Here is a 14,405-nt window from a genome sequence, read left to right as displayed (position 1 = left end):
TCTTGTGGCCATGAGGAAAGACATTGCTTATGCTCTAAGAATGGCATAATGGAATCTAGAAAGCACTTGTGTCTATGATGACCTCACAGAGCTCCTGAACCAACCCTGGGACTACTCAGCCTCCATATGTCTTGTTTTGTGAGATAGTAACTGTCCTCACTAGTTAGGCTACTGGAAGTTGGATCTTGCTTCTTGTAATTACCACCATTCTAAACAATCTGGGGTGGGATCCAGAATACAGGCAGATAGAAGAGATACCCTTCCCATTTTAACAGACAGAGGAAAGAAAAAATAACTTATGTATTTTGTTGTTGTTGTTTTGTTGTTTTGTTTTGTATTTTTAGTAGAGACAGGGTCTCACCATGTTGCCCAGGCTGGTCTCAAACTCCTGAGCTCAAGCATTCCACCCACTTCAGCCTCCCAAAGTGCTGGGATTACTGGCGTGAGTCACCACACCTGGCTGAAAAAATAACTTCAGATATAAATAAGTTTATTTAAAAAAACAGATATAAATATCTTTATACATTTCATAACAATAATTTGAGGAAGATTTTACGTGAAAGCTTTAGCTTTTTTTTCCATGAAGGAGAGGTTATTTGCTGAGAGTAAGGGGGGAAGTAAGGAAATTGATGCCTTGAGTACAAGGAAACAAGGTTTGAAGTAATGTTGAGTGTTGGAGGGCAAGTGGACTAGGGAAACACAGTGTGCCAGACAGTGCAGAAGGGACTGTGAAATTGGTGGTCTTGAATTTGCCCAATTGTGTAATTTTCTTCAGCAGTCACTTAATCCCTGAGGGCAGGCGTGGAGAAAGTGGAGACTTGGATTTATCCAGGGTTTTAGGTGCTAGGCAGTGGGAGAAAGAACAAATGAAAAAGAAGTTTAGGAGATTAGCAATGGAACAAACAATGTGATGGAACATGGAATCTAAATTGGTTGGGGGATGGGCGCCGTGGCTCACTTTGGGAGGCTGAGACAGGTGGATCACCTGAAGTCAGGAGTTCAAGGCCAGCCTGGCAAACATGGTGAAACCCCATTTCTACTAAAAATATAGAAATTAGCCAGGCGTGGTGGCTTATGCCTATAGTCCCAGCTACTCGGGAGGCTGAAGCATGAGAATCACTTGAGTCCAGGAGGCGGAGGTTACAGTGAGCTGAGATCACACCACCGCACTCCAGCCTAGGCAACAGAGTGAGACTTGGTCTCAAAAATAAATAAATAAATAAATAAGTTGGGGAGGGAAAGAAATGCAGAAAGGAGAAAAAAACAAACAAATAAAATGGTACAGGGGAGGCAATGGCCTGGAGGGCTCAGAGTGGGCAGGAAACAGGTCAGCAATATGGAGTTTTAAAATGCTGGCTGGGCGTGGTGGCTTATGCCTGTAATCCCAGCACTTTGGGAGGCCGAGGCAGGCAGATCATCTGACGTAGGAGTTCAAGACCAGCCTGGCCAACATGGCAAAACTCTGTCTCTACTAAAAATACAAAAATTAGCTAGGCATGTTGATGGGTGCCTATAGTTCCAACTACTCGGGAGGCTGAGGCAGGAGAATCACTTGAACCCGGGAGGAGGAGGTTGCAGTGAGCTGAGATCGCATTATTGCACTCCAGCCTGGGTGACAAGAGCGAAACTCCATCTCAAAATAAATAATAAGTAAACAAATAAATAAATATAAATAAAACGTGGCCAGACATGGTGGCTCACAACTGTAATCCCAGCGCTTTGGGAGGCCAAGGCTGGCAGATCACTTGAGGTCAGGAGTTCGAGAACAGCCTGGCCAACATTGTGAAACCCCATCTCTACTAAAATTACAAAAATTAGCCAGGCATGGTGGCACACATCTGTAATCCCAGCTACTCGGGAAACTGAGGGAAGAGAATTGCTTGAACTCAGGAGGAGGAGGCTATAGTGAGCTGAGATCCCGCCACTGCACTCCAGCCTGGGCGACAGAGCGAGACTCTGTCTCAAAAAATAAAATAAAATAAAATAACAAAACGTTATGCTTTCTGGGAGGGAAAGCAGTCAGAGATTATGGAAAAGATTCTTGAGTCCTAAAATCTGATATTATAAAATTCAATTAGAACATAACCCCTCTCGGCCGGGCATGGTGGCTCACGCCTATAATCTCAGCACTTTGGGAGGCCAAGGGGAACGGATTGCCTGAGCTCAGGAATTCAAGACCATCCTGGGCAACATGGTGAAACCTCATGCCTACTAAAATACAAAAAATTAGTCAGGCATGGTGGCGGGCGCCTGTAGTCCCAGCTACTCGGGAGGCTGAAGCACAAGAATCTCTTGAGCCAGGGAGGCAGAGGTTGCAGTGAGCCAAGATCGCGCCACTGCACTTCAGCTTGGGCTACAGAGACTCTGTCTCAAAAAAAAAGAAAAAGAACATATCCCTATCCCTTCTCAAATCAACACACCCTTGTGTCTTCTGTCACATAGAGTGAAGCCAGAGTCTTCCCTTTACTTGTGTGAAACCAGTCACAGCAGCCTTCCAATTGTTTTGTGTTAATCTTAAATCCTTTTAATTTCTACTGTAATGGATACCATAGTGCCCCATCTTCAGGACCCTGGCACTCTCTCTCTCCAGCAGTTGAGAATATCCAAAGTGTGTCCTTTCCAGGAGTGGTGCTTCACTGAGGACACAAAGGCCTGGGCCCCTTGCCTCATTTTGTCTTCTGAGGGGCTTCCCATCTCCGTCTCTCTTTGGGTGCATCTCACCAATGTTACTTCCCATGTAGCTCACTCCCTATCAACCTCCTGCAAGCAGATCTTCTCAGTCTGTTTCCGTGAACCCAGCTGAGAGACATACCTAATCACCTGATGCCTGAAAGATTCATACAGCTTTCATAACTACTCTGTCTTCTCTCCAGTCTATCTCACACAATTATGTCATATCCATCTTCCCTGATTTTTAGCATGTTTCTGCTTAAAAATCTTCAGTGCCGGCCGGGCATGGTGGCTCATGCCTGTAATCCCAGCACTTTGGGAGGCCGAGGCAGGCGGATCACCTGAGGTAGGAGTTCAAGACCAGCCTGGCCAACATGGCGAAACCCCGTCTCTACTATAAATACAAAAATTAGCCGGGCATGGTGGTGTGCACCTGTAATCACAGCTACTCAGGAGGCTGAGGTAGGAGAACCGCTTGAACCCAGGAGGCGGAGGTTGCAGTGAGCCAAGATTATGCCACTGCACTCCAGCCTAGGCGACAGAGTGAGACTGTGTCTCAAAAAAAACCAAAAACAAAAACAAAAAAAAAACTTCAGTGCATCTGTAGTGCCTCCAAAAACAACGTTTGTAGCCATTCAAAATCCTCTGCAGTCTGGCTCCAACCTGCTTTTCCAACATTCATTTCTCCTCTTTGCCCACTTGGGTCCTCTAAACCGACAATACTGTTATTCACCTACCAGGGCATACTCTTTGCCAACTCTGTTTTTGTTCACACCATGCTGCCTCTTGCGTGGTTCACTCTTGCATGGAATTCTCTCCCTTCACTTATTTTGTTTTCCAGACGGCGTCTCGCTGTGTTGCCCGGGCTGCAGTACCGTGGCACAATCTTGGCTCACGGCAAGCTCCGCCTCCCAGGTTCAAGCAATTCTCCTGCCTCAGCCTCCCAAGTAGCTGGAATTACAGGTGTGTGCTACCACGCCTGTCTAATTTTGTGTTTTTAGTAGAGATTGGGTTTCACTATGTTGGCCAGGCTGGTCTCAAACTCCTGATCTCAAGTGATCCTCCTGTAATCCCCTCCCAAAGTGCTGGGATTACAGGTGTGAGCCACCGTGACCGGCCTCTCCCTTCACTTATTAAAACTTTGAATGCCTGTTTTGGGACAGGCAATAGATTAGGTGCTGAGATTGAACTACTGGTTAATTCATTGACAATAATACTATTTTTGTCCTCAAAAAGCCTGTAGTCTAGTCAGTGAGAGAGATTGATACATGAATAGGTGACCATAATTCTTTGGCTTGGATAAAATGAAAGAGCCATGTACTGGTTATTGTAGAGGGAAAGGAGGGGTGAGTGGTGGCCTGTTGAGGGAAGTGGCATCAACGCCAATTTTCAAACAGACCTGAATCACAAACTACAGCAACTTTTTACACTCAGGCCCTTACCACAGAAGTTTGTTCACTGCTGTGCAGCAGTAAAAATATGGCATGGTTTGTACTGTTATTTTCCTTCCCAGTGCAAACCCTTAATTCTAGAGATAAAAGACTTCCCGTGAGCTGAGTCCCAAGGTTTTGTGGGCTTCTTTGATACACAATGAGTGGTTTCATTGCAATGAGCTCTTCTCTGAGGGGTCTTGGGTCTTAGGCTGGTTACCAGGTCTAGAGCTGCTGAAGAGGAAGGTCAGGTTTCAGTTGGTGTCTCTGTGACCATTGGAAGAACCCTCACCACATCAGCTTGACCCCAATGTGCATTCTCAAAGTCCTGCTTTTTGTCTTCCAAGCCAGAGAGGTTGTTCATGGTGGTCCCAGGGCAAGATGGGGAACCATCCCATGTGGCTTGCCATAGAGCCCCTGGCCTTCCACCTTTGAAATCTCCCTGTTTTCCTCTGTGACCAATCACTGTGTGCTGTTTCTGGTTTGCTCTGTGGAGGCCCTGCAGCAGTTTACCTCACACAGGGCCCTTCTAACTCTCTTCATGTCTTGGCAGTGTGAGATGTATGAACTGTGTCTGGTCTCCTGATGTTCTTACTGGGCCTGCAAAAGGTTGTAGAAAGGTCATGTGCATTCTACTTTTCCACAGCCCCTCCCACTACTAAGCTTCACTCATTTACTTACACTCAGGCTATAGCGAGTATTTTGAGTTTGCGGTCGCTGCTGTACATGTGAAGCTGGCATCGGACAGGCATCAGTGTACTCACAGCATTGGCCAGTGTGTCACATACCTGTTCGGTACCGGCTTCCATCACATCTTGGGGAAGAGCGCAGTTTCTCACGGTCATTTACATCCTGTGAACATTTTATTTTATATAGTTACTTAAAGTTCTGGGTTTATATCTTCTCTCTTCCCCAAGAAGAGAGTTTGGAAACAATAGCTTTGGCTGGGTGCGGTGGCTCATGCCTGTAATTCCAGCACTTTGGGAGGCCAAGGCATGTGGATCACCTAAGGTCAGGAGTTCGAGACCAGCCTGGCCAACATGGTGAAACCCTGTCTCTACTAAAAATACAAAAAATTTGCCAGGTGTGGTGGCGAGTGCCTGTGATCCTAGCTACTCCGGAGGCTGAGGCAGGAGAACCACTTGAACCCAGGAGGCAGAGTTTGCAGTGAGCCCAGATCACACCATTGCACTCCAGCCTGGGTGACAAGAGTAAGACTCCGTCTCAAAAAAAAAAAAAAAAAAGAAAAAGAAAAAAAAGAAACAATAGCTTTACTCAATCTTCTTTTATTTATTTATTTATTTGAGATGGAGTTTCACTCTTGTTGCCCAGGCTGGAGTACAATGGCGCGATCTCGGTTCACTGCAACCTCTGCCTCCCAGGTTCAAGCCATTCTCCTGCCTCAGCCTCCCGAGTAGCTGGGATTACAGGCGCGCACCACGATGACCAGGACGTTTTTGTATTTTTTTTTTTTTTTTAGTAGAGACAAGGTTTCACCATGTTGGCCAGGCTGGTCTCAAACTCCTGACCTCAGTTGATCCACCTGCCTTTGCCTCCCGAGGTGCTGGGATTACAGGCGTGAGCCACCGCGCCCAGCCTCAGTCTTTTTTCTATTTTCAGTGTCTTGTATTTTTTGCCAAATGAATGAGTTACTAGTGTCATTGAGGCCAAAGGTTTCCCACTACTAAGGTTCTATTTTAATTTGCACAGAGAAAAACCTACCACAAACTGAATTCTTAACTGTAGTCATTCAAAAGAAATCAAAGGGCATTTCTTACTGAAACTGGATTGGTAACATCACCTTGAAATATAAAGTCTCACATCATGCTTTAAAAAAAAAACATTTTCTGTCCTACAGAAGCCTGTACCTGCTTACCACCAGAGAAGGCTTTATAACTTACATGTTGCAAAGCTGGTTGTATAAAAACCATGTAAAGGAAAAATATTATTGTCTGTTCTTGTTTTTTCTTGAGTGAAAGTGAGAAGTATAAAAAATGCTAAATATGGCCGGGCGCGGTGGCTCACACCTGTAATCCTCGCACTTTGGGAGGCCAAGGTGGGTGGATCATCTGAGGTCAGCAGTTTGAGACCAGCCTGGCCAACATGGTGAAACCCCATCTCTACTAAAAATACAAAAAATTAGCTAGACATGGTGGCAGGCACCTGTAATCCCAGCTACTTAGGAGGCTGTAGCAGGAGAATCACTGGACCCATGAGGTGGAGGTTGCAGTGAGCTGAAATCGCACCACTGCACTCCAGCCTGGGTGACAGAGCAAAACTCTGTCTCAAAAAAAAAAAAAAAAAAAAGCTAAATATGATAGATTATACAGAGCATCATCATCACTCACCTGTAGACCAGTAGGAGAATAGTTTAATTACCACATAAGGTTCATGGGTGTGCATAAAATAAAAAAAGAAGAGAAGAAGCATTTAAATAGGTTCCAGGGCCGGACGCAGGGGGTCACGCCTGTAATCCCAGTACTCTGGGAGGCCGAGGTGGGCGGATCACAAGGTCAGGAGTTTGAGACCAGCCTGGCCAACATGGAGAAACACCGTGTCTACTAAAAATACAAAAATTAGCCGGGCATGGTGGCAGGCGCCTGTAATCCCAGCTACTTGGGAGGCTGAGGCAGGAGAATCACTTGAACCCAGGAGGCGGAGGTTGCAGTGATCCGAGATCGTGCCATTGCACTCCAGCCTGGGCGACAAGAGCAAGACTCTGTCTCTAAATAAATAAATAAATAAGTTCCAAGCTTCACTCACAACAATCAAATTTTCACATGTAAGATAGGATGGTACTCCTCTCTGGCTTCTCATAGAGATTCAGGTGAATAAGCCAAATAAAAAATGGCAACTACTGCGTTAGCAAGGCTTGAAGCAGTAATCTAAATAGTTTAGCCCATGACCTCTGGAGTCAGCCTGCCTGGTTTATGAATACCACCATCACTTATTAGCTGAGATGTTAGGCAAATTTCCTCACCTTTCTGACATTTCAGTTGCCTCATTAGTAAACTAGGGTAATAATATAATTTGTCCTTTAGGGTTATTGTGATGATCAATCACATAGAGACCCTTGTAAGTGCTTAGCAAGTACTTGGCACATAGTATTTAACTGCTTTCCATATGTTAGTTATTTCTGACAGCATGCCAAAGTCTTGCATATATACACATATATATACATATGTATAATATATATGAGTATATATAGATATGTGTATATATACATATATACACATATATACATATATACATTATATATACACATATATACATATGTATGTATGTGTATGTATAATGTATATATGTATATATATATGCAAGATTTTGGCAGGCTGTCAGAAATAACTAATAACTAACATATGTAAAGCTGTTAAAATGTATGTATATATACATATACATACATATGCCTTTCAAGATTTAAAGCAGCTGCGCACAGTGGCTCAAGCCTATAATCTCAGAATTTTGGGAGGCCGAGGTGATCACTTGAGTTCAGGAGTTTGAGACCAGCGTGGGCAACACAGTGAGACCCTGTCTCTACAAAACATTTTTAAAAATTGGCCGGGCACAGCGGCTCATGTCTGTAATCCAGGCACTTTGGGAGGCCGAGGCGGGCGGATCACGAGGTCAGGAGATTGAGACCAGCCTGGCTAATGCAGTGAAATCCCATCTCCACTAAAAAATACAAAAAATTAGCCGGGCGTGGTGGCACTCGCCTTTAGTCCCAGCTACTCGGAAGGCTGAGGCAAGAGAATTGCTTGAATCCGCGAGGCAGAGGTTGCAGTGAGCCGAGATCGTGCCACTGCACTCTAGCCTGGGTGACAGAGCGAGACTCTGTCTCAAAAACAAAACAAAACAAACAAGAAAAAAAAATTTTTAAGAAATTAGCCAGTGCAGTGGCTCACACCTGTAATCCCAGCTGCTTGGAAGGCTGAGATGGGAGGATTGCTTGAGCACTGGTGGTTGAGGCTGCAGTGAGCTATGATCATGCCACTGCACTCCCAGCTTGGGTGACAGAGCAAAACTCTCAAAAAAAAAAAAAAAAAAAAAAAAAAAAGAAAGAGAAAGAAAAAGAAAAAACATTCAAAGCATTTGACTCTGCCAAATCATTTGTTCATTTAATCACTGGACAAATGTTTACTGGGAAAGGCACTCGTGGTGCCGGGGATATATTAGTAAACAGAAGCAATAGACATTTTCCCTGTCCTAAAGATTACATTCTGATGGATAGAAAAACAGTAAGCAACTAATTGGCCAATTACTCATGTAATTACCATTGTGCTAAATGCTTTGAAGAGGAAGTACAGGATATTATTAGAGTTTATTACTTGCAGAAATGAGCCAGTCTGGCAGATCACCTGAAGTTAGGAGTTTGAGACCAGCCTGGCCAACGTGGTAAAACCCCATCTCTACTAAAAATACAAAAAATTAGCCGGGTGTGGTGGCGTGTGCTTGTAGTCTCAGTTAATCGGGAGGCTGAGGCAAGAGAATCGCTTGAACCTGGGAGGCAGAAGTTGCAGTGAGCCGAGATTGCACCATTGCATTCTAGCTTGGGCAACAGAGCAAGACTCTGTCTCAAATAATAAATAAATAATTAATTAAAAAACTATTTAATGTATCTATTTCAATGCTTCCTCTTCTTCAACCCCCAAAGAACAAACTTTTATCATTTTTCTTTCTGATTCAGAAGTTCCCGCTGCCTTTTCTTTACAGCCCTCCAGTATTCTTATGTGGGTGAAATCAAACCAAAATGAAGACAAGTAGAGACATTGAGGGGAAAAATAATTAACAAATATGCACTGTGTAGCCTGAGCATATGTGGACGTGGGGGTGGATTCAAGGGCAGCTGTATCTGTTTTTCAAGCTGGTGAAGGTCATGGGCTGAATGTGTGTGCAAGAGACTCAGGTTCTTTTAGCACCAGCTGTTAAAGGTCTTCTAGAATCCCAAGCAACCAGGGGCCAGCTTTGAATCCCACCAGCATGTATATAATGCCTTTGTGCTAGCACTTCACTGGGCCCTAGAAGACGGAACTCATGCCCTTAGCCTTTGGAGACTATAGATAACATATTATCTGTTGGGCAGGCAGTGGTCTGGGATTAGGGGTCTTGCCTCTGCTGAAGTCTTAAGTTTGCATGTTTTCTGTTGTTGGTAACAGGTAGAGAATCCAACTCAGCTGTTTCCTGTGGTAGCTGCAGATATGCTGACTTTACTCTTCCCAAGCTAATCCGGAACTGTGGGTTCTACTCAGAGGCCTGTGTTGCCACACTATTCATAGGCCATAAGGCTCTACCTAGTGGGATCAGGAAAACATTTTCCTAGCTTGGGAAAGGCTCACATCCCTATTTTGTTGCCAGCTCTGATGCCAACCTAATAATTTTTAATTACCTGTGGCACCATGGCAAACACACCTTGTACTCTAGATCACAAACACGTACCCAATATATCCATGTTCTTTGCAAACCAAGAGCTTCAAACCATAAGTCATATTCTCAGTTTTCTAATATTAAGTAGCATAAACAGACAGAATGTTATGGACTGACCTCTATCATTCCCAAAGAAAGGACTGCTGGAGCTGCTAATATTGGCACAAGAAAGAATAACACTTTATTGGTAAAAGTAGTATCTGGCTGGGCGCTGTGGCTCACACCTGTAATCCTAGCACTTTGGGAGGCCGAGGCGGGCGGATCACAAGGTCAGGAGATCGAGACCATTCTGGCTAACACGATGAAACCCCATCTCTACTAAAAATACAAAAAATTAGCCGGGCATGGTGGCAGGCGCCTGTAATCCCAGCTACTCGGGAGGCTGAGGCAGGAGAATGGCATGAACCTGGGAGGTGGAGCTTGTGGGGAGCAGAGATCGTGCCACTGCACTCCAGCCTGGGCGACAGAGCAAGACTCCATCTCAAAAAAAAAAAAAAAAAAAAAGCAATATCTACCCCTAAAAATGGTCAGGGGTCTGGGAAAACCCATGATAAGGATTATTGCCAGGGCTATGGGACATCGAAAGCTGTCTTTGAGATTACCAGTCTAGATCAAATCACATCTTAAATGCCTCCTGTGTGTGCTTCTACCTCCCACCATTTTTATACAGGGGAAATCAGATTTTAGATTAAAAAAAAAAGGGGGGAATGTAGATTAGGGAACGTGTGCATATTTTTGTAATGGTGGTGGGATTGGCCAATTTCATTGTTATTTCCATGTGATTGTCAGGGAATGTGGTGGTGGTGGCTAGGAGTTAACTCTACAATAGCCTCTGATCTTTTTTTTAGCTCTAGTGTCTTACCTATTTACTTTGCACAGTATTCAATTCCTACAAGGTAAACTAAGAGTTTAAAGCAAAAACTGGTTTACCAGAATTCCTACTGCAGGAGTTAAAAGATAATTTTTTTTTTTGGGACGGAGTTTCACTCTTCCGCCCAGGCTAAAGTGAAGTGGCGCAACCTCGGCTCACTGCAACCTCTGCCCCCCAGGTTCAAGTGATTCTTCTGCCTCAGCCTCCCAAGTAGCTGGGATTATATAGGCGCCCACCACCACACCCGGCTAATTTTTGTGTTTTTAGTAGAGATGGGGTTTTGCCATGTTGGCAAGGCTGGTCTCGAACTCCTGACCTCAAATGATCCATCCGCCTCGGCCTCCCAGTGCTGGGATTATAGGCATGAGCCACCGTGCCTGGTCTAAAGGGAATATTTAAGAGAAATTAATTGCAGGCCAGGTGTAGTGGCTCATGCCTGTAATTCCAGCACTTTGGGAGGCCGAGGCGGGTGGATCACCTCAGGTCAGGAGTTCGAGATCAGCCTGGCCAATATGGCAAAACCCTGTTTCTGCTAAAAATACAAAAATTAGTGGGGCATGGTGGCAGGTGCCTGTAATCCTAACTACTGGAGAGGCTGAGGAAGAATTGCTTGAGCCCAGGAGTCTGAGGTTGCAGTGAACTGAGATCGTGCCACTGCACTCTTGCCTGGGTGATACAGTGACTCTGGTCTCAAAAGAAAAAAAAAATTAATTGCAAGAAACCATGAGGTTGTGACTTTTTTTTTTTTCTGAGACGAAGTCTTGCTCTGTCACCAGGCTGGAGTGCAGTGGCACGATCTTGGCTCACTGCAACTTCTGTCTCCTGGGTTCAAGCAATTCCCCCGCCTCAGCCTCCCAAGTAGCTGCGATTACAGGTGCGCACCACCACGTCCAGCTAATTTTTTGTGTTTTAGTAGAGACAGTGTTTCACCATGTTGGCCAGGATAGGAGGTTGTGACTTTTTTGGTCTCCATCCCCATGTATGATTGAAGAATTGTTGCTGAAATGCTAGCCTTACTTATGTGTCCTCTCCATCTTTGACTCTCTGCATGTCAAAAATAATTAAAATTCAACAAGCCTTGGAAGCAAGAGATTTTCACAGACCTCACACTCTTACTCTTTTCCCTGGCTATGGCTCCTTAATCTAAAATGGTTCTAAGACAGCTTCAACTTTTGATCCCAGGAGTACAATATTCACAATTGGGATGTGCTAGTTGGTGGGGAGGCATGGCATTCTCTGGGACCAGTGGGACCTTGCAAATGCGCTAAAGTGAGTGCACATCTGCACCAGAGTCTGGTAACACCTAGTGCTCTTCAATTTCATAGTAGAAGCCCTAGTCTGGGCTGGAAGATAACCAGACTCCAGGAAAGCTGCAGCTGGCAGACCCCTACCTTTTAGATTTCCCAACGGGGTGACTTTGCTTGGCTAACCAAAGGGAAAAGATGTCTATAAAGCATTTGAGCCTAAGTGGACAATTGGGTGTGCAATACATAAGCTAAAAACAAATTTATCTCACCAAACATAATCTTCTATTTTTAGTTGCCTGACAATAAGTATGTTCATACTCCAAATTTCTACAGTTGGTAATAACTTTATGATAGACAACACAGTAACACGAATCATATCCACCAGGAATCACTGCCACAGAGAAAGGGATGTTTAGGACATTTGTAAAATGAGGTGGTTTACTGTTTTTCATCTTCTGTAAGTCTGAAATTGACTTAAATCTTCCAAAAAGGTTATTGTCTTCAAAACTGACACTCATTTAAAAGGTGTTTTTAATTAAAAAAAAGACAAAGTGAGCCTATATTTGTAAACATTTATTATCTTGAACTGAAAAAGGCTTGCATCAGCACACATTGTACAGCCTTGCGAATTACACAGAAATTGAAAAGAAGGTTCCTTGTTCATAAGTGCAATGAATCTTCGATGTCCAGTGATCCGCTGCAAACAATGAAAACAAACTGTAAAGCACTTAAGAAGTTTCCAGCACTCATCAAATGCATTTCCTTAGGTGACAAAAAATCCACAAGGAGGGGAATGCAAATAAGTGGCATTTAGTTATTAGAGAGATACTTGGAAAAAAAAAAATGGAAGTATTTTCCTGCTTAGAATGATTTTTGTTCCCCTTTGAATGTAAGTGGTTTAAGAGGCATTAAGAGCATAATTTATTTTATACTTAATGTTCACACTACCTAAATGAATAAGGAAAGGGCCCTACAAGGAAGAGTTATGTATTTTTTGGCAATTGTTTCTGAGTTTAGAGATTCAGGGGAAGAGTAATCCTCTATTTGTGAGCTCTTCTTAGCATCCCTAACCCCCAAGCAGATAGTACATGGTTTTGACTTGGTTATTTCACTCCTGCATTCTTTTTCCCCCAAATTTTAAGTTGGGTCACATTGTGCTGGCTGCAAAAAGAAATACAGGTTGCAACTGGTTATAATCATTTTGAAGAATAATTTGCTGTACAACAGAGCTTTGGATCTGATACAAGAATTTAGAAATATAAAACAAAATAACTATAAAAGTTAGGAGGCATTTGAATGGCATTTCCTTAGAAAAACCTGCTAACTCTGTATCATTCTGATGTGGATTCCTATAGTCGTGTGGGGTGAAATGCATATTTTTTCCCCCTTTGCTGGATCACTGGCCTTTCTTCAAAAGCTATAACGCCATGAACACACATCCTAGGAGTCTCTATAATGTTAACAGAAGCTCCAAATACCAAGCCAATCAAAGATGGGAGAGGGCAGGGGAACCATAAAGGCGAAGGGTCCAAAGGTGGCTGTTACTGAGAACTTGCCCTTTCCAAAATGTGAAAGTCATAGTGCTTCTTGCTTGTTCTCAGCTTAAACTTGTTAACTGAGTTAATTTGTTTCTTCAGTGCATTCTGTGCAGCTGAAATGGAGGGGAATGTGGCTAAGACGGTGTAGGTGGAGGCCAAGTCACTGGGTTTAGAGCGTTCAGGGTTGACAGTGTTGTCCCCACTGCCACAGCAGAGGGGGTGACGACGTGGTTGGGACTGGGGGTCTCGGAGCCACCGGATCTTGGCGCCAATTTTAAAGAGTTCCCCAAAAAGCTTTTCAGCTTCCATGCGAGTTATTCCATCTGGTAGTTCAGTAATTTCCAAGACCTTCCCAACAACTAGAATAGAAAAGGTACAGAATCAATACATTCCTGTTACCAAAAAAGTTGGGTAAAAAAGCACTGCAGACCCAAATATGACATGGGAAATGACCATTCGAATACACAAAATTAAAACTGTTAGGGCCATCTTTTTTTTTTTTTGGGAGATGGAGTCTGACTCTGTCTCCCAGGCTGGAGTGCAGCGGTGTGATCTCGGCTCACTGCAACCTCCACCTCCCAGGTTCAAGCGATTCTCCTGCCTCAGCCTCCCAAGTAGCTGGGATTACAAGCACCCGCCACCATGCCCAGCTAATTTTTTGTGTTTTCAGTAGAGACGGATGGGGTTTCACCATATTGGCCAGGCTGGTCTCAAACTCCTGAGTTCAGGCAATCCACCTGCCTCAGCCTCCCAAAGTGAGAGGATTACAGGCATGAGGCACTGCACCCGGCCAGGGACATCCATCTTTTAAATCATTCCTACTTACCCCATAGGCAAGGAATAGAGGGCTAATAGTGTTAAAGCTACTGAGCCGGGCACACCTATAATCCTAGTACTTTGGGAGGCCGAGGTGGGTGGATCACTTGAGGTCTGGAGTTCGAGACCAGCCTGACCAACATGGTGAAACCCCATCTCTACTAAAAACACAAAAAATTAGCTGGGCGTGCTGGTGGGCGACTGTAATCCCAGCTACTCGGGAGGCTGAGGCAGGAGAACTGCTTGAACCTGGGAGATGGAGGTTGCAGTGAGCTGAGACTACACCACTGCACTCCAGCATGGGCAACAAGAATGAAACTCCATCTCAAAAATAAATAAATAAATAAATAAAATTAAATTAAGCTACTGATGTCATAGTCTTTACTGGTAGTTGCACAAATAAAAAGAAGCA

The 14,405-nt window shown here is 44.1% G+C and overlaps 1 protein-coding gene across 49 annotated transcripts in view; it reads right to left on the bottom strand.

The window, feature by feature from the left end:
- Positions 1–12,197: 12,197 nt before the first annotated feature.
- Positions 12,198–14,405, bottom strand: part of R3HDM1 (R3H domain containing 1) — a 194,255-nt gene continuing 192,047 nt past the window's right edge. For all 49 annotated transcript variants that reach the window (XM_019022125.4, XM_055380828.2, XM_055380798.2 and 46 more), the window contains one exon: positions 12,198–13,536. In XM_019022125.4, the coding sequence (XP_018877670.1) occupies positions 13,181–13,536 (356 nt within the window). In that variant the 3' untranslated portion in view covers positions 12,198–13,180. The remainder of the gene's footprint in view (positions 13,537–14,405) is intronic.

The sequence above is a fragment of the Gorilla gorilla genome, chromosome 11, assembly GCF_029281585.2.
Source record: "Gorilla gorilla gorilla isolate KB3781 chromosome 11, NHGRI_mGorGor1-v2.1_pri, whole genome shotgun sequence".
NCBI lineage: Eukaryota > Metazoa > Chordata > Mammalia > Primates > Hominidae > Gorilla > Gorilla gorilla.
This window is presented reverse-complemented; position numbering and strand designations above follow the sequence as displayed.